Source organism: Nicotiana sylvestris, chromosome 3 (genome assembly GCF_000393655.2).
Source record: "Nicotiana sylvestris chromosome 3, ASM39365v2, whole genome shotgun sequence".
Taxonomy (NCBI): domain Eukaryota; kingdom Viridiplantae; phylum Streptophyta; class Magnoliopsida; order Solanales; family Solanaceae; genus Nicotiana; species Nicotiana sylvestris.
Window position 1 is genome coordinate 96,881,672 of NC_091059.1, and position 27,251 is coordinate 96,908,922.

The window sequence follows — 27,251 nt, forward strand, 5'->3', positions numbered from 1 at the left end:
GAGGAAATATCAATAAAAATCCCCTAAGGGTTCAAATAGTTGGCACGAGGCCTAAATATGGCATTCAGCCCAAAGCATGATGATAACAAATAGATTTCAGTCAAATACGCGGTAAAATATTCATTTGGGATGGACTAAGTCACAATCCCCAATAGTGCACGACCCCACGCTTGTCATCTAGCGTGTGCGTCACCTCAATATAGCACAACGATGTGCAAATCTGGGGTTCCATACCCTCAGGCCATCATTTACAATCATTACTCACCTCGATCCGATCCAAATCTAGCTCGCAACACCTTTGCCTGTCGAATCATCCTCCACTCATGTCGAATCTAACCAAAATCAGAATCAAGACATCAAAATATGCTAAGGGAACAAAGCCCAAGCGATAATTAATTTACAACTTAAATCCCGAAATTACCAAAACCCAACCCTCGGGCCCACATCTCGGAATTCGATAATTTTTACATCAATAGATTCCTTATCTCCCCACAAGTTCATACATATCAAAAGTTCTGAAATCCGACCTTAAATGGTCCTTCAAATCCTCAATCATAGGTCTAAGTTTCCAAGCCCTAGTTTCCCCCAACTTTAGCCCTTAATTTCCATTAATTATAGCTCTAATCCATGAAATAATACCCTAGGAACGAGTTTTAGGTTTAAAATCCTTACCTCAATGAAGTTCCCTTGAAATCCTTCTTCAAAATCATCCAAAAAGCTCCAAAGGCGACTTAAAAATGGTGGAATAGCTCAAAAATCGTGAAGGAAACAATTTATATGTTCTGACCCAGGCATTTTCGCATCTACGGTCAATCCACTACATCTGTAGTACCGCTTTTGAGGTCAAAGAGCTGCTTCTACGGTTTTCACTTATCCTCGAGCTTTTCGCATCTGCGATGCACCAGCCGCACCTGCGCCATCGCAGGTGCGGTTCACCAACCGCTTCTGCAGTTTCTGCCTTCCTCACTTTCTTCTGCTTCTGCGGACTTCCCCCTTGCATCTACGGCATCGCACTTGCAGTCCCCAATCCGCAGGTGCAGAAATGCCAGAAGCAGAAAATTTGCAGCTTCTACAAAAATTCCAAACTCTTCGTCAACCATCCGAAACCACCCCGAGGCCCCTGGACCTCAACCAAAAGCACAAACATATCCCATAACCTCATTCAAAATTATACCAATCTTCAAAATACCTCAAACAATATCGGATCAACCAAAACACATTGGATTCAAGCCTAAGTTTCGCAATTCTTCTGAATTACGTTTTTGATCAAAAACCTAACCAAACAATGTCTGAATGACTTGAAATGTTGCGCACACACATCCCAAATGACACAATGCAACTATTGCAACTTTCAGAATTCCATTCCGACACTTATATCAAAATCTCTCACCTATCAACCGAAAAACGCCAAAAATCCATTTTCGCCAATTCCAACCTAAATCTACTTCGGACCTCCAAAACTCATTTCGATCACGCTCCTAAGTTCCAAATCACCTCTTGAAGCTATCCGAACCCTCGAAACTCATATCCGAGCCCTCTAACATATAAGTTAATACCCAATTGACTTTTTCTAACTTAAGCTTTCTCAAAAGAGACTAAGTGTCTGAAACCTTACCAAATCATTTCCGAACCCGAGCCAACCAACCCGATCACATATAGAACCGATAGACAAAGCAATAAGAAGCAGAAATGGGGGAAACAGAGTGGTAGCTCATGAGACGACAGGCCTGGTCGTCACATGAATCTGTCCAGATCTTTGTAGATCTGAAATTCTGAGTTCGTTAATGACTTTTCTTTAAAGATCTCTTGTTTCTTACTATCAGTCGATTTTGATGCTTTGTTAATTTAGGGTTTTGGTTTCCTTGATTATTGGTTGGTCAAATCTTTGTGTTTGAAGTGGTTTCAAGTTTCCATGACCGTTTTCTTTAAGTGTCTTCTAATTCCCCATACTGTTAATCGACTCTAAGATTTTCATAATTAGGGTTTCTTCTTCGCCTATTCTTGCAAAAGTTTTTTCTGAAATTTCTTATGTTTTTGTTTAATCTTTCGGTAATGACTATGTTTCAGGCTTGTTTGTTTGATTGTTCATTGTTCGCTTCAACATTTTGTCCGATATTATTTTGAATAATTGACTGACTGACTCAATTATCTAGGGTTTCATTTTTACTGAAATGATTTACTGAATTTCTTCTTGCTTTCCTTAATCCTAAGATTCCTAATTAACGTCTCTTGCCTATTTAGGGGCTGTTTGACCCCAGAATGGTCTCTAATTGCTCAAGTTACCTTATTTGTGTGATTGATTGCTTTATTTATGGGTCCTAACGTTAATTGGATGTTAGACTCACTTCTTGCCTTATTTGAAACTCAATCCGAGTTATTTATGGGAATAGTTCCCTAATTGTGTGCCCTGTCAAGCTTAATTGATTATTTGATTGCTTTCCTTACCTTATTTACAATATTAAGCTGCCTTGCCTTATTTACTTTACACTACTCGACTCTTATAAGTACATGACTCTATTTCAAACACAGACACACACAGACCTAAGGAAAAACACTTAAAAATTCTTGCTCTCTCTCTCTCTCTATTGCAACCTACTACCACTTGTATATTGCACTATCTTGTCGGCTGGAAGCCAAGGCTAGATCTTGGGTCCTATTTACTTCATTCTCCTACTGCAAATTTCCAACTGGTATGCCTCCATTATTGCTATTCAATTAAACTATGTATTTCCTGTTATCAGTATGACTATTTTAGATCTATATGCTCTATATTTACTATGTTTATGGCTATGCAATTAGACTATATGTCTCCTGCTATTTAATTAATCTTAGGTGTTCCCTTGTACTAGCATGTCTACTTCTGTTCAATCTATGTGTTCACTAGCATGTCTACTTTTGTTCAATCTATGTGTTTACTAGCATGTCCACTTCTATTCAATCTATGTGTTTACTGGCGTGTTCCTTCTGCCCTGTTCTAAATGTTCACCTCTCACAGACTCCTGACCAACATTGCTCCCAATCCCTACTACCCCTTTTGTATGTGATTTTTTGATTAAGCCCAGCATGCCATGTCTTTGTGTTTACTCACCTAGTAACAGCTAAACTAAGTGATCCTGTTTCTGAATATTGTTTGTTTGCTGGACCCTTTGCTTAAGTCCCAAGAATTGAATGGCCCTGTTTGCTCCTTATTTCCTGGGAGTCTAAAAATATTTTCTCAAAACTATCTCTTGTAAAGCACTCTCACTCCAATTCTTAGAATACCTAGGTTCCTGCCCCTCTAGTGTGAGCATTGCTTTGGAGTCCATGAGACTCCTCTGAACTTTGACACACTGGGGCTGGCTATTCCACACTGCACAAGCTGTTGATCTTTAAAGAGGACCTTGATGTGAGCACTGCCCGGGGTCCCTGAGGCCCTTGGGAACTTTGACACATCAGGATACCCTCTCTTGCACTATGCGATATGGTGCTTGGGACTATTTGAAGGCCTGGTTCCCAAGTTTTGCTTTTGGCCTATCCAAGCTCCCTATATTATATTGTTTTTTATTCCTGTAATTCATTTACGCTTGGGTTGTAATATTAATTACTTTGTAAACAGATATTGGGAAAAATTAGTAAAACTAGGGGGACTCTTATACATATTTTTGTTGGGAATGGGTAGATATCATGCGTATAGGTTTTAAAATCAATTTTTGCATTTAGGATTCATGCTAATAGGATTTCAACATATTTAGCACTTAGAAACCATGCTTATAAGTTATCGCAATGTTTGTCCATTTAGATGTCGTGCCTATAGGGTTCGAAAAAAAATCTATCTTGCATTCTAGATACCATGCCTATAGGGTTTAAAAATCGATTTTGCATTTTAGACACCATGCTTGTAAATCAATCCCTATATGCGGACAAGTTTAGATTAGTTTTGCATGTCGATAAGGTTTTTAAAACTAATTGCTGCATTTAGATGCCATGCCTATGGGATCCAAAATCAATTTCTGCATTTGCTACCATTCTACAAGTCTAAAACCAGATATTACGCCTAGACAACATGCCTATAGGATCCAAACCACCTGCTTAAAATTGTTTATTGGTTTACTGCACTCCTGATTAATGATTAAATACCATGCTTAGAAGACATCACTGTTACACGCCTAGGCAAGCCTGTATGGTGACTAAAATACTGCAAATTGTAAACTATGCTTTTGTGAACTGCCCAGATTTAACAGGTCTAAAAAATCAGTAGACAAACTGATTAGGTCTCTGTCTCCACGCTTTAACACGATACTGCATACATTCTATTTGCCCACCTAGATATCCTGCTCTAGGACCTTTGGAAATGTCTGAAATCTTGTTGTTTGAGACGTGCTGTTGTTTGCTTATTTGTGGAGGTAAACGTGAGCCACCTTGATTGTTCTTCACTTGACAACCCTAATTGTTTTGATTGTCGCCTAGATTTTTCTCCTTTAAGTACCTTAGGAAAGTCTAGAACTACCTAAATTAGAGGTCCTAAATACCTCCAGGGCCACAAGTAAGGGACAGGTAATGCACGCATAGAGTTCGTACAATTAAAAGCGCTTATATAACCACTAAGGGGAGGTTAATTAGGTAGTAAAAGGATATGATGACCTGTGCGCTAATGCCACGTGTAACCCCTCTAGTTGAGGAAGGTTTACCGGGTATTATACAGATGTGATCCTGTAGGCTAAAAAACCTAGGACCCCTTTTACACCTTGTTTTAAATGTAATACCAATTTGTCAAATTTGCTTTATTTGTTTATAAGACTAATTCACATAATTTAAGTTCGGCCGGGACCTGCCGTTGTTAACCGCGAGGGGTACCTAACACCTTCCCCTCAAGGTTATTTCGAGCCTTTACCCAAGTCTCTGGTAATGCAAACCTGTTTCATGAGTTATTTGCTCTAGGTGCCCTAACGCACCTTAAAACCGTTAGGTGGCGACTCTTCAAATTCAAATACCCAATTCCTGAAAGGAAACGAGTTGTTCCCATTGAATGTCGAAACCCGGACTCCGCAAGGAAAAAGGGGGCGCGACAGCATGGCGACTTTGCTGGGGATATTTTAGACTCTTACCATAACGAACTTGTTTTTGTGAATTAGTATTAAGCATGCTTTATCTTGTGCACCCCTCCCCCTTACTTGGATTTAGTTGCTTATTTTCAAGCATTTATGATTTTCTTTATTTCCCGTAACTGACTTGTCTCCTTGTTTTCTTCTTGTAACTGTCTTTCAATTATTTAAATACCGCATTTATCATTTTGAAATATGCAAATACTTGACAACATGCTATATTGTTGCATAAATCATGCTCAACATCATATTCCACTCGTGCGTAATCAATCCTATAGCAATGCTTTATGAGTGTTTGCGCTCTTCCTATATATTACCCTTTTAAATTCGGAAAGGCATATTTGCGATAAAACTACTCGATCTGCAGTGCGTACGACGGTTCCGTGCCTTTCTCCCTCAAGTTGTCCGCTTGAGGGTCCCAGTTTAGACCTATATAGCAACCTTACTATGATCAACTGTGTATGCATCATGGTCAAACCTAGCCGGGTTAATATGTTGTCCACATAATAACTCTTTAAGACAAGCCTCAATTAAAAGTCCATCGGGTTTTCCATAATCCCAACGGAAGCAACCACGATTGTGTGCATTAATTTGGAGAAGTAAGTGCCAATATACTAATCATTGTTGTATAAGTAGACAAACATGGAGGGGGAAAGGCCTAACTATACTTGTTTTGAAGAAAATAAGGCATGAAGTGTCCAGGTTCGGCATGGTCGGTAGCATACCTTCACTATTGCTAGATTGGTGGAGAGATCTTCCCTCAAGTGACCAAAATCATGTGGAATGATTCTTAGGATATTTGCCTTCTTTGTTGGATCTTCATCCAAACAAAATGTTGATCGAGGCTGCCACCATGTTTGGGACAAAGAAAGGGTTGTGTTCCGCTTTGGAAACATAGAAATGACCCCCCTCTTGGAAGAAATAGGGGGATTCGCTGGGTTGCCTTGGGACAACCCTGGTTTATTGGCACCTGAAAATTGCACCACTAGGGGTTTTCTGAAGATGATGGGGTTAAAGAAGAATGATGACTTGGAGTACCTGGAAAACTCCTTCTATGAATGATACGGTGACAACAACTGTTGCCGTATTTTTGATGATGAATTCTCCATCACCTCCTTGGGTTAGATTCATCATAGGGTCTTTGTGTTCATTGTGTGTTTCTTGGGCATGCTAGTGTTCCCGATCCAAAGGGACAGAATCCACACCAGGCTGGCCATGGTGGCCAAAACATTGATGGACGTGATCGAGGGGCAGATATATACCATTGTCCCCTATGATCATTGCAGATATGTATCCGACCTTGGAATGCTATCAGAATGGGTTCAGATTCTTCGAAGGTTGCAATTTGCTGCTGCAAGTTTGGCTGTTAGACCATCTCCAAAAGGGTCAATACCGTCAGGAATTTCCATGAAGGCCGTGGAATGATCACATAGCCTTCCATCATCCCAAGAGAATAACCTATATCCCAAACATGTTTGCTCAACCTAAGGATGTTGTAGGATGGGTGCAGTTTTTCAACAAGTTAACTGAGGACTAGGTTCAATGGATGTTCGAGTAGTTCTCTATTGACGAGTTCATCATCAGATCCAGGGATGTTCCCCACTTGGTACTAATTGGGTTAAGAGGCATATACCCTTATGCTCCCCTCAAGGTTATGAGACAGCAGGCAGGAGACAGGTCATACCACGAGTCGCTAAAATAAGTCACTTCATAGCCGATTTTAAGGGTGACACCATCCCATATAAAAATGAAGCACAACACATTTGGCACTTGAAGATTATCATGGAAAAGGATACCATCGAGCCGGATCGATATCATGTAGGTGATACATACTTTTACCCCTCACGGTTGGATGATAACATAGCAGGGCTCTTCGAGCCAAGGGTTGGTCCAAGAAATAGGGTCATAGACGAAGTTGCCGAAGCATAAGTGAAGTACAACAAACTGCACAAAAGAATTCGTGAATCTGAAGCTGAGCATATGGAGCAATATAAGGCTGACATGGAAATGATCAATGAGTGGAAAGAGAAGGCTGTTAAATCCAGCGAAATGCTGGATTATCTGGAGCACAGTCTGATGGAATTGGAAGGGAAAATGAGAAAGAGAGTCACCGATTGCTAGAACGCTGAGGAAAACGAAGGATGACATTTGGCAAGGGCATTCTTACTACTAAACCTGCACAAACTGGGGTAACTGATCGACAAAAGCATCCAATCTGGAGAGGGTCCTTCTGGAATCAAGTAGATTAGGATTACTTTCTTTTTAAATGTAATAAGGCCAAGTGCCATTAGTGCCATTATCTTATTTAGTATCGTTTTGGGTCGTCTATTTTTACATTAATGAAATGAGGAAATTATTGGCACTAAATTTCTCCAAATCTATTTGTCTCTAGGCCTACCTCGGGCACAACGGGGCTCCCAAATTAGGACGCGAATTTACATTCCCGCAATATGTGTTTAAATACTGCAAACATTTCAGAACCCCTACTAACTTGTTTACCTTTTATTTTTCTTTATTCTTTATTATTCCCATCCCCTAACGTTAGTTCGCACATACTGGAATCATCAGTATATCACACCATATCCAGAGACCCTCCTCCTCCTCCTCCTCCAAGTAATACGAGAAGCAAAGGGAAAGCTAAGATGGATGACTTAAGTGGTATTCGAAAGGAAAACACTGAGAATGCGGAAACTTCAGACGGTCGGAGTACTCCAGCACCAAATGACTTGGTTTTGCGGTTGAAACAAAAGATATTGGAGTTACAGGGAGAACTTGAGCAGGTCCGCAACTTAGAAAACCTCTCCCTCACCCTAAACGTCCCTGACATCAACCCACAAAATACTAAAAACCCAGCACCTCCCAAAATATACCAAACCAGCCTTCTCCCGCACCAAAATCCCAATCCTCCTCAAAATCCCAATCCTTTGCCAATACCAACTCCACCACAACACCATCATCAACCAATCCAGTACCCACAAGCCACTGCCTATCACACTCCTCAGAACATACCCACAACATATTCCCGATCCTCAAAACTCAACCAACGACCACCACTACACCCAAGTCCCTAGAACTCACCAAAACAACCCTATATATGTGGAAACCATACCTCACTCTACTCAACCAATCTCCTATACACCAGAATCGGCTAAGAAGGACCTGCTCATCAAGAACATGGCCGAGGAACTCAAGAAATTGACAAGTCAAGTTTAGGGTATCGAAGAGGCAAAAGGGTAGAAGGTTTGAATTATAAGGATCTGTGAATACAACCGGACGTGGAACTGCCGGAGGGTTACAAACCTCCCAAGTTTGAAATGTTTGATGGAACAGGTTATCCCAAGGTTCATTTGAGAACTTACTGTGACAAGCTCGTAGGGGTCGGAAAAGATGAAAGGATCCGAACGAAGCTCTTCATGAGAAGTCTTACCGGATATGCCTTGTCCTGGTACATAAGCCAAAACCCTAAGACGTGGGCCAATTGAGTGAGCATGGCATAAGAATTTATGGACTAGTTTAGGTTCAATACGGATAATACACCGGATGTTTTCTACATCCAAAATTTGAAAAAGAAGCCAACTGAGACTTTCCGCGAGTATGCTACTCAGTGGAGGTCAGAAGCAGCCAAGGTCAGACCAGCACTAGAAGAACAACAAACAACAAGTTCTTTGTCAGTGCACAGGACCCACAGTATTATGAGAGACTATGGTCTTTGAGAATCACAAGTTCTCCGATATCATCAAACTTGAAGAAAGGATTAAGGAAGATATCAAAAGCGGGATGGTGACAAATTTCAAGGCACTACAGACCACGAACAAAGCATTACAATCAGGCGGCATATCAAAGAAAAGAGAAGTGGGGGCAGTAATGGTTGCTCAAGGCCCAAAATCTCCTCTCACATACCAAACACCTCCACCAACATACCAAATACCTCCACCCACATACCAACCCCCATCTCCCATATATTCTCAACCCGCCACCACCTATCATACTTATAACACCCAACCAACCTACTATCATTCACCTCCAACTCATCTAAATTACCGAAAATCCCAACCTAACTTTGATCACAAACCACCTAGATAATACACCGCTATTGCTGAACCCATCGACCAGCTGTATGAAAGGTTGAAGGTCGCCGATTATGTCACCCCTATTCCTGTTGTGGCAATGGATAACTCATCTCAATGGGTTAACCCAAACAAAACCTGTGCATATCATTCCGGTATGAAGAGGCACACCATTGACGAGTGCCGAACATTGAAAGATAAGATCCAGACATTGATTGATAGCAAGGTCATATAGGCAAAGGAAGATGCGCCCAACGTCCGTAACAATCCTCTCCGAGATCATAGGGGTGATGGGGTACATGTGGTAGAGACGGATGAAGAATGGCATCCTGAGGGGTCAATCGGGCTTATTCGGGAAGGCGATGACTTTAAACCTGCAGTTACACTCACCCCTATTGTGGTGCAAACATAGTCATCAGTCGAGGTTGAGGTAACCGCATCGGTTTCACTTGAGGTAGAGGTAGCTCCGCCTACAGCCACACCTACTCCATTTGAGGTAGAAGTGGTTGTGCCTTTCACAATGACAGTATCAACCAAACCTCCTTTCAATTCCAAGGCCATACCTTGGGATTACGTTGCCAAATCTAGGCAAAAAGGAAAAGCAAAAGTGGAAGAATCTGATGCTGCACAAGGAATGACTAGAACGGGAATGATCTATACATATGAACACTTGGGAGGATCGAGCAAGGAGGCTGCTACTAAGCAACCTATTATTGAAACTGGACCGGATGATCTTTGGAGGAAAGTACATGCAAGGGAATACTCCGTTGTCGATCATTTGAACAAAATCCCCGCTCAGATATCCATCTTATCACTATTACAAAATTCAGAGGCGCGCAAGAATACCTTGATGAAGGTGTTAAATAAAGCTTATGTGCCCAACAATATAACTTGCGGAGAAATGGCTAACATGGTGGGGCAAGTGGTGGAGAGTCATAAGATCACCTTCCACGAGGACGAATTACCACCCGAAGGGTTAAGTCACAATTGGGCATTGCACATCACGGTGCAGTTTGAAGATAGGTTCATTTCCAGGGTCCTAATAGATGGAGGTTCAAGCCTCAACATTTATCCGTTGACTACTCTAAAAAGATTGGGCAAAGGTTTTTATGAGATACGGGCAAGAAATATGAACGTGAAAGCCTTTGATGGGTCTCAAAGGGCCACGATTGGGGAGATTAATCTCTGTCTGCAGATGGGGCCAACTTGGTTCGATGTTGAATTACAAGTGCTTGCATATTAGCTACATACAATCTTCTATTAGGTGTACCTTGGATACATGCCGCTGGGGTCATGGCTTCCACACTACACCAGGCTGTGAAGTTTGACTGGAACCATCAGGAGGTGATCAATCATGAAGATGGAAGTAATCCTATTTACGCCAGTCAAACTATCCCGGTTATCGAGAACAGAAGAAGGCTAGGAGGGGAAACTTATCACCACATCAAACATGTCAATGCAGTTGAGAAAGACAAATGGTGGAATAACAAAATAGAAAGCATATTGGCATGGTCTGGATATGAACCCGGCAAGGGACTTGGGAAGAATCTCCAGGGCATTACTAAACCAATACAGCTAAAACGTCATGGTACAACCTTCGGGCTCAGATACCAGTATACATGGCAAGAGTATGATGATTGGTCACCTCTATGGCGAGGACTTTATTACCCTCTCGAACAACCAGTGCCATATCTGGGTCAGACTTTTCACCAGGCTAACACAATATGGGGAACTGCATAGGAAGAAGCTTTAGCTGGGCTGAGAAATTTGTTTCTAGAGGATGAGGATACGGACTGCAGTGCAATAATTGAGGAGAAGGAGGAAGAAGGCCTTACTATTCAGATTGTGGAGAAAGGAGCCGTTCTTAGGAATTAGACTGCCACACCATCCGGGGCCCACCATGTCCCTGGGTAGCTTGGTATTTAGCCTAAATTTTATTTCTATAGCCATGCTATGCATTTCAGATGTTTCCAGTAATTTTGTTTTAAAGACGCATTTTGTTTCAAAATAATTACTTGATTCATCGAGCCGTACTTGTTTTGGGTATTTTCAAATTTTTCATCAATGCATGGTTATTATTATTCATTATTATCTTTCACACTTTTCTTTCTACAACGTTATTATTACTTTTCCTGATGAACTGATGACTATGATATGTAATGAAACAACACAACATAAGGATAGTGACTCGGAGGAAGAAGATGAAATACCTGAGGAAATTGTCAAAGAGGTTGGAGAACTTTGAGAATAAACCTAAGTCCAACCTGGACGAAACCAAAGTAATAAATTTGGGAGACGCCGAAACCATCAAGGAGACTTATGTAAGCATTTACTTATCACCGTCAGAGAAGGAGGAGTACATTTGTTTCTTGAAAGAATATGAGGACATCTTTGCATGGTCATATGATGACATGACCAGTCTGAGCACATCCATAGTGGCTCACAAATTGCCTACCAATTCAATGTGTCCGCCAGTGAAGCAGAAACTCAGAAAATTCAAACCAGACATGAGCCTGAAAATCAAGGAAGAGGTCACTAAGTAGATCAAAGCCAAAGTCCTAACGTTAGTTGATTACCCAGGCTAGCCAAAATTGTAGCAGTTCCGAAGAAAGATGGGAAAGTTAGAGTATGTGTTGACTATCGAGACTTAAACAGAGCAAGTCCCAAGTACGACTTTCCATTGCCAAACATACATGTCCCAATCGACAATTGCGCCAAGCATGAACTCCAATCCTTTGTAGATTGCTTCGCGGGTTATCACCAGATCTGGATGGATGAAGAAGACGTAGAGAAAACAACTTTCATCACACCGTGAGGGGTATACTGCTATAAGATGATGCCATTTGGTCTAAAGAATGCTGGGGCTACTTACATGAGAGCCATGACAACCATCTTCCATGATATGATGCACAAGTAAATAGAGGTATATGTTGATGACATCATCATCAAATCCAAGAGAGCCATGGATCACATAGCAGACTTGAGAAAGTTCTTTGACAGGTTGATGAGGTACAACTTGATGAGGTACAACTTAAAATTGAACCCCGCAAAATGTGCATTCGGGGTTCCCGTAGGAAAGTTATTGGGATTCATTGTCAGCCGTCGGGGAATTGAGTTGGACCCATCCAAAGTTAAGGCTATTCAAGAATTACCACCACCAAAGAGCAAGAAGGACGTGATGAGCTTCCTAGGACATCTCAACTATATTAGTCGCTTCATAGCACAGTCCACAGTTGTATGTGAACCCATCTTCAAAATGTTGAGGAAAAATGCTGAAACAAGTTGGACCGAAGATTGTCAGAAAGCTTTCGACAAAATCAAGGAGTACCTGTCCATACCACCAGTTCTACTCCTGCCGAAACCTGGGAGACCTTTCCTACTATATCTATCCGTATTAGATGGAGCTTTCGAAAATGCTTTAGGACAACATGATGAGATAGGAACAAAGGAGCAAGCCATATACTACTTGAGTAAGAAGTTCACACCCTATGAAGTACGATACTCTCTGCTGGAGCGCACTTGCTGTGATTTGACTTGGACAGCTCAGAAATTGAAGCATTGCTTCTGTGCCTATAACATATACCTCATATCCAGGATGGACCCTCTTAAGTATATATTTCAGAAGCCCATGCCGACCAAAAAATTAGCCAAGTGGCAGATACTGTTAAGTGAGTTCAACATTGTCTATGTAACTCAGAAGGCGGTCAAAGGACAAGCATTGACAGACCATCTTGTTGAAAATCCTATGGGAGGAGAATACAAACCCGAAGAAGTATCATTTGTAGGAGAGGACATTACTGAAGCTTATGACGGTTGGAGAATGTTCTTTGATGGAGCTACAAACTTCAAAGAGCGGGCATTGGAGCAGTTTTGGTATCAAAAATAGGTCAACACTACCCTGTATCTACGAAGCTTAGGTTTCTATTCACCAACAACATGGCGGAATATGAGGCTTCCATCATGGGGTTCAATCTGGCCATCGATATGAATATACAGGAGTTACTGGTAATTGGAGATTTAGATCTTCTAGTACATCAGGTTCAAGGAGAGTGGGCTACGAAGCATACCAAGATACTACCATACTTGTATTATGTGCAGGAATTGATGAAAAGATTCAAAAAGATAGAATTCAAACATGTACCCAGAATTCAAAATGACTTTGCAGACGCACTGGCCACTTTGTCATCAATGATACAATATCTAGACAAGAATTTCATATATCCCATCCTGGTGAGGATCCACAATCAACTGACTTACTGTGCTCATGTTGAAGAGGAGACAGATGGAAAGCCTTGGTTCCACGATATCAAAGAATATTTGACAAGATGAGAATATCTAGAGCAGGCAAACCACACTAAAAAACGTACGCTGTAGAGGCTATCCAATCACTTCTTCCAAAGCGGGGGGAACCTATATAGAAGAACCCCTTATCTAGGGTTGTTAAGGTGTGTTGACGCAAAGGAAACTTCCAGATTGCTCGAAGAAATAGATGCCAGAACTTGTGGACCACATATGAATGGTTTTGTTCTAGCCAAGAAAATACTCAGAGCTGGATATTTTTGGATGACCATGGAGACGGATTGTATTCGGTACGTATAGAAATGCCACCAATGTCAGGTACATGTAGACATGATAAGGGTACCACCTAATGAGCTCAACGCAACAAGTGCACCTTGACCTTTTGCTGCTTGAGGAATGGATGTTATCTGTTCGATCGAGCCCACTGCTTTAAACGGGCACAAGTTCATTTAGCCATTGACTACTTCACAAAATGGGTAGAGGCTACATCCTACAAAGATGTAACCAAGAACGTCGTCGCAGACTTTGTCAAGGATCGTATTGTTTGCCGATTCAGAGTTCCTGCGTCCATTATCACCGATAATGCCGCCAATCTCAACAATGACCTGATGAAAGCCATGTGTGAAACCTTCAAAATCAAGAAATAAAACTCTATAGCATATATGCCTCAAATGAACGGAGCTGTGGAAGCTGCTAACAAGAACATCAAAAAGATACTAAGGAAGATGGTAAAAAACCACAAACAATGGCACAAGAAGTTACCCTTTGTCTTATTGGGGTACCACACTACAGTCCGCACATCAACTGGATCAACCCCCTATTTACTGGTTTATGGTACCGAAGCTGTCATCCCAACCAAGGTAGAGATTCCTTCTTTATCATACAGGAAGCCAAACTTAGCCATGCAGAATAGATAAGGAGCTGCAATGAGAAACTTGCCCTTATAGACGAAAAACGAATGAACGCAGTATGTCACGGTCAACTGTATCAGAACAGAATGTCTAGAGCTTTCAACAAAAGGGTCAAACCAAGGCAATTCACACCAAGACAGTTGGTGCTGAAGAAGATCTTCCTACATCAAGATGAAGCCAAAAGGAAATTCTCTCCCAACTGGCAAGGTCCATACATGGTTCACAGGGTACTAACAAGAGGAGCATTCTTACTTGCAGAAATGGATGGAGAATTTTGGCCGAAACCAATCAATTCAGATGCAGTTAAGAGATACTATGTTTAGACTGTTTACATTTCTTCATTTGATATAATTGAACTACGCTTGACCTGGTTCATGTTTAAGAGGGGATACGTAGGCAACCCTATGGGTTTAGTCATATCTTAATAAAATTTTCATTTTTCCCAGCACCAGAAACTGGGGCAAAATTTTGAGGAGGACCCTCAAAATTTTGGAGCAAGTCCAGACAACGCCTGCATATGCCAGACAGTCAGAAATTGGTTAAGAAACTGGGGTAGAATTTTGAGAAGGATTCTCAAATTTTTGAAGAAGGATCAACAAGTTTCATCACTTGCAAACGACTGAAGGATCATTTACCAAACTGGGCAAAATTTAGAGGACCCTCAAAATTCTAAAATAAGAAGAGTTGCAATGTCTCTGAAATGTGTTACAGTCACTAGTTCATCCAAAATTACTTGATATTTCACTATGAAAAATAACTTCCTTTTTTTTATCAATAAATGCATATTTTCGAAAACTCTATTTTAATGACAGTTAGGTGCTACCCAGGGCAACTCAAACAAGGCCTCCAAAATGGAGCGAAGCAAAGCCAGCAGACGAAGGCACGAACCAACCTCCCCTTACAAAACTTACAATTTTCTTTGGATGCAGGCATGGTGAACATAACAGAAGCATTCGCAAATATACACATACCAAAGTCCTAACGATCAGGCTACCAGACACAAATATATCTCCAGCTAAGAACTATCCTATTCTTATTTGTTCTCTTTGCATGAGGCTAAGCCCTGCCTCCATATTTGCATAATGCTAAGCATTGCCTTCTCTTTGCATGAGGCTAAGCCCTGTCTCCCTATTTTCATAAGGCTAAGGATTGCCTTCTCTTTGCATGAGGCTAAGCCCTACCTCCCTATTTGCATAAGGCTAAGCATTGCCTTCTCTTTGAATGAGGCTAAGCCCTGCCTCCCTATTTGCATAAGGCTAAGCATTGCCTTCCCTTTGCATTGAGGCTAAGCCCTGCCTCCATATTTGCATAAGGCTAAGCATTACCTTCTCTGTGCATGAGGCTAAGCCGTGCCTCCATATTTGCATAAGGTTAAACATTGCCTTCTCTCTGCATGAGGCTAAGCTCTGCCTCCCATTTGCATAAGGCTAAGCATTGCCTTCTCTTTGCATGAGGCTAAGCCCCGCCTCCATATTTGCATAAGGCTAAGCATTGCCTTCTCTTTGCCTGAGACTAAGCCCTATCTCAAATCTTTGCATGAGGCTAAGCCCTGCCTCATATTTTCATAAGGCTAAGCATTGCCTTCTCTTTGCATGAGACTAAGCCATGTATCAAATCTTGCATGAGGCTAAGCCCTGCCTCCATATTTGCATAAGACTAAGCACTGCCTTCTCTTTGCATGAGACTAAGCTCTGTCTCAATCACGCATGAGTCTAAGCCCTGCCTCTATATTTGCATAAGGCTAAGCACTGCCTTCTCATGGGACTAAGCATTGTCCCTCCCTGCATGAATGTTGCTATATTCTTGGCACTATTTCTCTCAGGCTAAGCTCTACCCCAAACTCCGCACAAGACTAAGATTTGTCTCGCTATCATTTTTATCATATCTCTACAGTTCATGGGCTGACATATAGCCAACCTGTCCAAAGGCGTCATAGTATGAAGGCATCATCCTATAGCCTGAAGACACCATGTCATGGCCCGAGGATCCCTCAATACTTGCACATCATTATTCAAAGGCATCATGGTTCAAAGGCACCATCCTCATGGCCCGAGAACATCATTTCTTGGCCCGCGAATCTCCTATCTCACAATTCATGGCCCAGGACATCGTAGTCTAAGGACGTCATCCGCACTGTCCAAAGGCAATCTTTCATGGTTCAAAGGGAATTTGCATCATCTATATTCTCGCATGCATTGTGTTTTAAGTTTTGCAGGTAATCTAGGAGGTAACCGTTCTTCAAACGAGAGCAACTTTCACTCCAATTTCCGCTCATACCATTTATACCTTGCTGTTATTTCAAACGTAACCGATTTCCCATAAGTTGCTCGCCTTCACTCCATGATCGTTCAAATACCCGCCCGTTACAATTCAGATTCACATTCATAACTCCGCATAAATCCATCCGATACTATCCTCCCTGAAAGAACCCTTTCTGAAATATACAAATATTCCTGTAATAATTCCATCGGTTTCATTCACCATTGGGTCCAGAACTACACATAGCCTGATTCCTGTAAAACCAGGGATATGTAGACAGCTCAAAGACTAGGGTTAGGCCTCTATTTTTCAAAACATCCCATTCGGTCAAAATTGGTCATCATTTCTTTACCCAAAAACTCTTTCATCCTTCCCGGGTAAAGAGGGGCAGCTGTTAATACCCAATTTTTCCCTATAATATTTTTATACCTACAAAACTATGCATTAACATCGATTAATATTTTTCCATAATTTCTGCATTTTAAGGGTTTTAATTAATTTATCCCATTATTTTTCATTTATATAAACAATTACTAATTGCATCACAAATAGTTTTATAATAATTTTGTGGCTTAATTTTATCATTTGAATGTACTAAGCATTAATTATTTCACAAGTAGCCATATTTGCATTTTTGGGGTTATAATTGCAATAACTTTGTAATTATAGCCCATGCATGCATTATTACATTATTTTACCAAAAAGTAGCTTTTTGCATTTTTTAAATATTAAGTAATTGTTTTAAAATATTTCTAAGCATGAAAATCATTTTCATAATCTGTTAATTATTTTTTTTAATTTTTTTATCAATTAAATGGGTATTTAACAAATACCCTTTTTATTTTTTCGGACCTAGCCTATTAAATCAGCCAAATTTCAATTCCCCAATCTCAATCCAATTATAACCAGGCCCAAATCCACCCCAGCCCAAACCTAAAGACTCTACCCAGCCCCAAACCCCTTTTGATCTTGGCTGTTGATCACAGAGATCAACGCCCATCGTTCCCCCTTTCCCTTTTTATTCCAAAAGAACCCTAAACCCTAATCACTTCTCCCATTCAGCCTCCCTAAAATCCTCTCCTCTCCGTTCTCTCTATGACCCAACCCTAACCCTAATCGTCGCCATATAAACCTAGCCCTAATCCCTTCGATTCCTACATGTTCTATGAGGTTCTACGATCGTTTTAGACCTCCATTGGTCTCCTACTTCTTCTGGTTGTTCGATTTTGCTATTCCATAAAATAAATCCCAAAAGATCTAGCCCAGATCTTGTTTGAGACTCTTCAAGAGTTTGACTACGGTCACCTCCGTTTGTGAGTGCTACTAGCTCGATGTTTATGGTTCAAATCACTGGTTCAAAACCAGATTCCCTTTACACCTCCCATTTTTTTCCCTCAAAACCCTAATCTTTGGACATGAATTCATCCAGATCTTTGTAGATCTGGAATGATTCTGAGTTCGTCAATGACATTTCTTTAAAGATCTCTTGTTTCTTACTGTCAATCGATTTTGGTACTTTGTTATTTTAGGGTTTTGGTTTCCTTGATTATTGGTTGGTCAAATCTCTGTGTTTGAAGTGGTTTCAAGTTTCCATGACCATTTTTTTTAAGAGTCTTCTAATTCCGATACTGTTAATCGACCTTAAATATTTTCAAAATTAGGGTTTCTACTTCGTCTGTTCTTGCAAAAGGTTTTTCTGAAATTTCTTATGTTTTTGTTTAATCTTTCGGTAATGACTATGTTCCAGGCTTGATTGTTTGATTGTTCATTGTTCGCTTCAACATTTTGTCCGATATTATTTTGAATAATTGACTGACTGACTCAATTATCTAGGGTTTCATTTTTACTGAAATGATTTACTGAATTTCTTCTTGCTTTCCTTAATCCTAAGATTCCTAATTAACGTCTCTTGCCTATTTAGGGGCTGTTTGACCCCAGAATGGTCTCTAATTGCTCAGGTTACCTTATTTGTGTGATTGATTGCTTGATTTATGGGTTTTAACCTTAATTGGCTGTTAGACTCACTTCTTGCCTTATTTGAAACTCAATTTGAGTTATTTATGGGAATAATTCCCTGATTGTCTACCTTGTCAAGCTTTATTGATTATTTGATTGCTTTCCTTACCTTATTTTCAATATTAAGCTGCCTTGCCTTATTTACTTTACACTACTTGACTCTTATAAGTACATGACTCTGTTTCAAACACAGACACACACAAAGCTAAGGAAAAACATTTAAAAATTCTTACTCCCTCTCTCTATTGCAACCTACTGCTACTTGTATATTTCACTATCTAGTTGGCTGGAAGCCAAGACTAGATTTTGGATCCTATTTGCTTCATCCTCTTAGTGCAAATTTCCAACTAGTATGTTACTGCTATTCAATTAAACTATGTGTTTCTTGTTATCATTATGACTATTTTAGATCTATATGCTCTATGTTACTATGTTTATGGCTAATGCAATTAGACTATATGTCTCATGCTATTCAATTAAACTTAGGTGTTCCCTTGTACTAGCATGTCTACTTCTGTTCAATCTATGGTTCACTAGCATGTATACTTTTGTTCAATCTATGTGTTTACTAACATGTCCACTTCTGTTTAATCTATGTGTTTACTGGCATGTTCCTTCTGCCCTGTTCTAAATGTTCACCTCTCACAGACTCCTGACCAACATTGCTCCAATCCCTACTACCCCTTTTGTATGTGATTGTTTGATTAAGCCCAACATGCCATGTCTTTGTGTTTACTCACCTAGTAACAATTAAACTAAGTGATCCTGTTTCTGAATGTTGTTTGTTTGCTGGACCCTTTGCTTAAGTCCCAAGAATTGAATGACCCTGTTTGCTCCTTATTTCCTAGGAGTCTAAAACTATTTTCTCAAAACTATCTCTTGTAAAGCACTCTCACTCCAATTCTTAAAATACCTAGGTTCCTGCCCCTCTAGTGTGAGCATTGCTTTGGAGTCCATGAGACTCCTCTGAACTTTGACACACTGAGGCTGGCTATTCCACACTACACAAGCTGTTGATCTTTAAAGAGGACCTTGGTGTGAGCACTGCCCGGGGTCCTTGAGGCCCTTGGGAACTTTGACACATCAGGATACCCTCTCTTGCACTATGAGAAATGGTACTTGGGACTATTTGAAGGCCTGGTTTCCCAACTTTTGCTTTTGGCCTATCCAAGCTCCCTATAGTATAGTGTTTTTTATTCCTGTAATTCATTTACGCTTGGGTTGTAATATTAATTATTTTGTAAACAGATATTGGGGAAAATTAGTAAAATTAGGGGGACTCCTATACATATTTTTGTTGGGAATGGGTAGATATCATGCCTATAGGTTTTAAAATCAATTTTTGCATTTGGGATTCATGCTAATAGGATTTCAGCATATTTAGCACTTCGAAACAATTGTTATAAGTTATCGTAATGTTTGTCCATTTAGATGCCATGCCTATAGGGTTCGAAAAAAATCAATCTTGCATTCTAGATACCATGCCTATAGGGTTTAAAAATCGATTTTGCATTTTAGACACCATGCCTATAAATCAATCTCTATATGCCGACAAGTTTAGATCAGTTTTGTATGTCGATAAGGTTTTTAAAACTAATTGTTGTATTTAGATGCCATGCCTATAGGATCCTAAATCAATTTCTGCATTTGCTAGCATTCTACAAGTCTAAAACCAGTCATTACGCCTAGACAGCGTGCCTATAGGATCCAAATCATCTGCTTAAAATTGTTTACTGGTTTACTGCACTCCTGATTAATGATTAGATACCATGCTTATAGGACATCACTGTTACATGCCTAGGCAAGCCTGTAGGGCGACTAAAATACTATAAACTGTAAAACTATGCTTTTGTGAACTGTCTATATTCAACAGGTCTAAAAAATCAGTAGGCAAATGATTAGGTCTCTGTCACCATGCTTTAACACAATACTGCATACATTCTATTTGCCCACCTAGATATCCTGCTCTAGGACCTTTGGAAATGTCTTAAATCTTGCTGTTTGAGACGTGCTGTTGTTTGCTTATTTGTAGAGGTAAACGTGAGTCACCTTAATTGTTTTTCCCTTGAAAGGATGGGTAATGCACGCATAGAGTTCGTACAATTAAAAGTGCTTATATAACCACTAAGGGGAGGGTAATTGGGTAGTAAAAGGATATGATGACCTGTGCGCTAATGCCACGTGTAACCCATCTAGTTGAGGAAGGTTTACCGGGTGTTGTACAGATATGATCCTGTAGGCTATAAAACCTATGACCCCTTTTACACCTTGTTTTAAATGTAATACCAATTTGTCAAATTTACTTTATCTGTTTATAAAACTAATTCAAATAATTTAAGTTCGGCCGGGACCCACTGTTGTGGACCGCGAGAGGTGCCTAACACCTTCCCCTCAAGGTTATTTTGAGCCCTAACCCAAGTCTCTGGTAATGCAAACCGGTTTCATGAGTTATTTGCTATAGGTGCCCTAACACACTTTAAAATTGTTAGGTGGCAACTCGTCAAATTCAAATACCCAATTTCCGAAAGGAAACGAGTTGTTCCCAATGAATGTCGAAACTCGGACTCCGCAATGAAAAAGGGGGCGACACAAATACATATGGGTCGTCAAGGCCTTCTATACCCCTGAACATCTGGCTGAGTCAAGCAAGCAGGACTCCAACCGGCCACCCATTATTGATACAGGTCCAGACGATCTTTGGAGAAAGATACAAGCCAAGGAATACTCGTTCATCGACCGGTTGAACAAAACACCAGCGCAAATCTCCATACTTGCTTTGCTACAAAATTCTGAGGCACACAAGAATGCCCTGCTAAGGGTGCTGAGTGAAGCATATGTGCCAAGCAACATCACTGGAGGGGAAATGACTAACATGGTAGGACAGGTATTCGAAAGTCATAAAATTATATTTCATGAGGATGAGCTGCCACGTGAAGGGTTGGGTCACAACAAGGCATTGCACATCACCGTGCAATGCGAGGACTATTTTATCACCAGAATCTTGATCGATGGAGGTTCCAGTCTCAACATTTGTCCACTGGTAACACTCAAGAAGTTGGGTAAAGGACTGCACGAGATAAAGGATAGAGCTATCAATGTGAAAGCCTTCGACAGCTCCCAGAGGTCCATTATTGGGGAAATTAGTCTATGCTTGCAAATGGGGCCAACCTGGTTCGATGTTGATTTCTAGGTAATAGACAGCATCTTACAATCTGCTGTTGGGACGGCCATGGATCCATGCCGCTGGGGCCGTAGCATCAACACTGCATCAAGAAGTAAAATTCGAATGGAATCATCAAGAGGTGATCATTCACGGTGACGGGAGCAACCCTATATACAGTCGCCAGACCATTCCGGCAATCGAAGGGAGAAGGAAGCTAGGGGGAGAGACTTACCATCACATTGAACGGGTAAATGCTGTTGACAAAAATAAATGGTGGGATAACAAGATCGAGAGTATACTAAATTGGAGTGTGTACGAACCTGGCAAGGGGCTCGGCAAGAACCTCCAAGGAATCACTAAGCCCATAAAACTCAAGAAACATGGCACCACTTTCGGTCTGGGATACAAGTACACCTAGGAAGAATTCAACAGCTGGTCGCCACCATGGCGCGGTCCTTACTATCCGCTGGAGCAGCCAATACCACATTTGGAGCAGACTTTCTAACCGGCCGATATTATCTATGGGTTTGATGAGGAGGAAGCCCTGGCAGCGGTTAAGAACTTGTTCCTAGAAGACAATGATATGGACTACTGTGTTATTCTCGAGGAGGAGGGGGAGGAAATCCCTTACATACAGGTTGTAAGCAGAGGAGCACGCCTCAATAACTGGACCATCAGGACAACCAGAGCCCGACGAGCTTCGGGGTAGCAAGGCTAAAACAAGCATCATGCACTGTCTTTATTTTACTAAATGATTTTATTTTCACATTTTAATTCCCGCAATAAGATCTCCAATGTTCCAAAACAGTTATGCAATTTATCAAAGCATTTTGACTTTTCTTATGAATCAACGCTCATTATTATTTTTCTCTCATTACTTTACTTATACAACATTACTATTACTTATCTTGATGAACCAATGACTGTAACATGCAATGAGACAACGCAACAAATGGACCTTGATTCAGAGGAAGATGACATACTAGAGGATATTGTCAAAGAAGTTGAGAACAGACCTAAGTCCAAACTGAAAGCGACAAAAATTGATAACTTGGGAGATGTAGAAAACGTCAAATAAACACGATCGCCATAAAAAAAGAAGGAATATACAGAATTTCTAAAGGAATATGAGGACATATTCGCCTGGTCGTATGATGACATGACTGGTTTGAGTACGTCTATTGTGGCCCATAAACTACCAACCGATCCGACATGTTCGCTGGTAAAGCAAAAGCTAAGAAAGTTCAAGCTTGATTGAGTTTGAAAATCAAGGAAAAAGTCACTAAGAAAGTCAAAGCTAAGGTTCTTAGGGTAGTAGAATACCCGATATGGTTAGCCAACATCGTGCCGATACCAAAGAAGGACAGGAAGGTCCAAGTCTGTGTCGACTACCGGGATCTCAACCGGGCCAGTCCAAAAGACGACTTTCCTTTGCCAAATATACACATCCTAATTGACAATGGTGCCAAGCATGAGCTACAATCATTCGTAGACTGCTTCGCTGGTTATCATCAGATCTGGATGGATGAGAAAAATGATAGAGAATCATAGACAGTGGTACGAGAAGTTATCATTTTCTTTATTGGGGTATCGCACCACAGTCTACACATCAATCGGGGCAAACCCCTATATGCTGGTTTACGGTATAGAGGCAGTCATTCCCGCTGAGGTAGAAATTCCCTCCCTAAGGATCATGCAGGAAGATGAGCTTGACGACGCAGGGTGGGTGAAAAGTAGTTATGTGCAACTAGCCCTTATAGATGGAAAAGAATGAATGCAGTTTTCCATGGTCAACTTTATCAGAACCGAATGTCCAAAGCCTTTAACAAAAGAGTCAAGCCGAAACAGTTCACACTAGGGCAGCTGGTGTTAAAGAAAATTTTCCCGTATCAAGATGTAGCCAAAGGGAAGTTCTCTCCCAACAGGCAGGGTCCATACATGGTTCACCAGGTCCTGACAGGAGGAGCCCTCATACTTGCAGAAATGGACGGAGAAGTATGGCCAAAGCCGATCAATTCAGATGCAGTCAAACATTACTATGTGTAATCTTATGCTTTCCTATATGATGTAAATTGAACTACACCTGACCTGATTGCCGTTTAAGAGGGGATACGTAGGCATCCATATGGGTTCGGTCATAATTCAATAAAACTTTCATTCCCCCCTCCCCGCAATTGGATACTAGGGCAGAATTTTGAGGAGGACCCTCAAAATTCCGAAGTAATTTCAGCCCATCGCCGCACGAGCAACAGTCAGAAACGTCAACCCATCAAACTGGGGCAGAATTTGAGGAGGACCCTCCAAATTCCATAGCAAGAGAGGTTGCAATATTTTGAGCCACGTCACAGTCGTCAGCTCATCTAAAAAAGACAACTATTCTTAATTATGTACTTATGTTATGATTTTACTAAATCATGTATGTTTATTACTAAAATTGCCTTGTTATCAACTCTACCCCAGTGATATATACAATATCGCCGGATCAAAGCCAAGCAGGTCAAGCAAAGCCAGCGGGGATACGAACTAACCTTCCCCCTTTACAAAACTCACAATTTTTCTTTGAATGCAGGCACTGGGATTACGAAAGCATCAGACATACTATACACTCACGAGACGGATTTTGTTCAAGAATACAACCCTCAGATTTGTTGCACTTACCAACATTCCGTATGTCACGATGTCCCCAGCAGTCAAAATATCGCAATCTGCTTTCAGTTAAGAAAAGCTTTATTACCATTTGCTATTTTTACTTTTTGCATAAGGCTACCATTCTGCCTTTCGAGACTAAACTCTATCTCCATCTGCATTTCTGCATTGCATAAGGCTACCATTCTGCCTTCCGAGGTTAAGCTCTACCTCCATCTGCATTCTTGCATTGCATAAGGCTACCGTTCTGCCTTCCAAGACTAAGCTCTGTCTCCATCTGCATTTCTGCATTGCATAAGGCTACCATTCTTCCTTCCGAGGTTAAGCTCTACCTCCATCTGTACTCTTGCATTGCATAAGGCTACCATTCTGTCTTTCGATGTTAATATCTACCTCTATATTGCATTTGCATGGCTGAAAGATCGTCGCCTTATTTAAATTTGCATGGCTGAAAGATCGCCACCTTATTTACGTTTGCATTGGCTGAAAGATTACCACCTTATTTATATTTTACATGGCTGAAAGATCGCCACCTTATTTACGTTCGCCACCTTATTTACATTTGCATGGCTGAAAGATCACTGCCTTATTTATATTGCATCTCATCGGCTGAGATATCGCCACCTACTGCATCTCATGGGCTGAAAGATCGCCAAATTATCCAAAGGCGTCATTGTTCGGAGGCACCATTTTCATAGTCTGAGAACGCCATGTCATGGCCCAAAGATCCCTTTTAATTTTTGCATATCATTATTCAAAGGCATCATAGTTCAGAGGCATCATTCTCATAGCCCGAGAACATCATTTTATGGCCTGAAAATCCTTTATTACACGTTTCATGGCCCAAGACATCATGGTCTAAGGACGTCATCCTAACCGTCTGAAGACAAACATTCATGGTCTGACAGGAATTTGCATCATGTTTAAATTTACGCACTATATACGCTTGTGTTACTTATTTGCAGGCGAACCGGCGAGTGAAGGCCATCTCGGCAGGAGTGATCCTGCTCCAGTTCCCGCAGCCCTTTAACCATTCACCCCGTCCTCAATATTACGGCCGTCTTGAAAAACCTCCATTAGCATACTCCGCCGATGGATCCGGAACTACATATGGACTGATTCCTGTAAGACCAGGGATATGTAGGCAGCTCAGGAGCCAGAGCACAGCCGAACCTCTTCAAACCATTTTGTCCGGTCAAAATTGTCCATCATATCTTTACCCGATAACTCTTTCATCCTTCCCGGGTAAAGAGGGGCAGCTGTTGATACCTAATTTTTCCTGTATATTTTTCATATGCAAAATACCTTCAAAATAGCATGTATATGCATATGTAAACATAAACGTTTATTATTTTTCCTTAATTTTTAGATATTTTTTAATCTATTTATTGCCTATTTTTACCAAGAAAAACCCAATATTTATTCCCAAAATTATTATTTTTGGTGATTCATTTATTGGATTTGCATATTTATACTAAAATATAGCTAACATAATTTTTGCATATTTTTCAAATTTATTTAGTATTTTAAAAACTAAATTGCATATAATTGCAATATTGGCCTCTTTTAAGATTTAATTGTAATTATATTTATAAAATTGACTCCAATATTGTTTATTTGATAGTTATATATTTTTAATCATTTTAGTACTTTTAATTTATTTCCAAAAATTATTTTACTATTTTTTATAAAATAAATAAGGAAAAAATAGTTATTTAAATGTTAGCCCATTTGCATTTCAATTTTAGCCAGATCTGAACCTCCAATTAGACCCAACCTGAGGCCCAATTACCCTGACCCAAGTCCTAATCTACCCGACCCACGACCCTTTTAAATAACCCTCCTAGATCCCCTTTTAATCCTAGCCGTTGGTCACTTAGATCAACGACTCATGTCCCTTCCTTTTTAACCTAAACTAAACCCTAAACCTAATCATTTCTCATCTGTGGCTGCCCTTGAATTCCCCCTTCTCCCAATTCTCTCTCAAGCACCTCTCAAACCCTAGCCGCCTCCATCCGCTTCCACCCTAAAATTGCCGGAATCCATGGCTTCCAAAGCCATTAAAGGCCTGTACCTACCTCCTCCGACTCCTACATGCTTGACTATTATGGTCTCAAGACCAGACCTTGAAGAAGTTTGGTCCAGAGCTTGGTTTATTTCAGTGCCATGCTGTTTCCGGTCATCTTAGACCTTGCTTCGGCCGGCCATGGCTATTCAAGCCTGATCTTGACTTCTCCTACTTAGATCAATGACTTTCCAAGCCTTTCTCACCTTCTGGGTTCTTTTGGAACCCTAACCTTTGAGTTTCTTCTGATTCTTTTAGATCTGTTGTAGATCTCTGTTTTCTCTAAGCTTTTAAACGTTTTCTCAAAGTTTCTTTCAAAACTCTACTTTCGAAACCTCTTTACCTTTTCCGATTTTGGGTTTTTTGTTAAATTATTTCGAAGCTTTTCTAATTTTTAACATGTTCTACTATGTTCTTTATGTTGTTCTTCTACTGGAGTGTGCATGTTAAAAGTTTAGTTCCTTTTGAGGTTTCTGAATATATTTTTGTGTTAGTATTTGTTCGATTGCTTATTTTTCATCTCTATGACTCGATTGATGGTAAAAACCCTAAAACTTTGGGTTCATTCGAGTCCGGAGACTATTTGCTATGCGATTTGCTGGTTCCTCATCTCTGAACTTGTTTGGTTTCAAAACCCTATTTTTTGGACCTATTCGAGTTTCTGAAGTTGTTTCATCTATTGCTCGAATGAATTTCAAAATCTTTTCTTTCTTTATATGATTCTGACTTCCTGCTAAACTCTAT

At 40.5% G+C, this 27,251-nt stretch overlaps 2 protein-coding genes across 2 annotated transcripts; both read left to right on the forward strand.

The window, feature by feature from the left end:
• Window positions 1-7,061: 7,061 nt before the first annotated feature.
• On the forward strand, window positions 7,062-10,391 carry LOC138887713 (uncharacterized). The gene is made up of 4 exons (XM_070169491.1): window positions 7,062-7,152; window positions 7,650-7,861; window positions 9,195-9,374; window positions 9,561-10,391. The coding sequence occupies exons 1-4, from the start codon at window positions 7,062-7,064 to the stop codon at window positions 10,389-10,391; spliced, it is 1,314 nt and encodes a 437-aa protein (XP_070025592.1).
• Window positions 10,392-13,084: 2,693 nt separating this feature from the next.
• Window positions 13,085-13,477, forward strand: LOC138887714 (uncharacterized). Its single transcript, XM_070169492.1, has one exon. The coding sequence runs from the start codon at window positions 13,085-13,087 to the stop codon at window positions 13,475-13,477; it is 393 nt and encodes a 130-aa protein (XP_070025593.1).
• Window positions 13,478-27,251: the final 13,774 nt, after the last annotated feature.

What these genes read in the sequence shown, in the direction of transcription:
- LOC138887713 (XM_070169491.1), top strand. Translation starts at nt 7,062, where the DNA reads ATGGAGCAATATAAGGCTGACATGGAAATGATCAATGAGTGGAAAGAG. An exon ending in TACAGGGAGAACTTGAGCAG is followed by an intron (nt 7,862 to 9,194) that starts GTCCGCAACTTA and finishes CCCATCGACCAG; the next exon opens with CTGTATGAAAGGTTGAAGGT. An exon ending in AGACATTGATTGATAGCAAG is followed by an intron (nt 9,375 to 9,560) that starts GTCATATAGGCA and finishes GTGCAAACATAG; the next exon opens with TCATCAGTCGAGGTTGAGGT.
- LOC138887714 (XM_070169492.1), top strand. Translation starts at nt 13,085, where the DNA reads ATGGCGGAATATGAGGCTTCCATCATGGGGTTCAATCTGGCCATCGAT.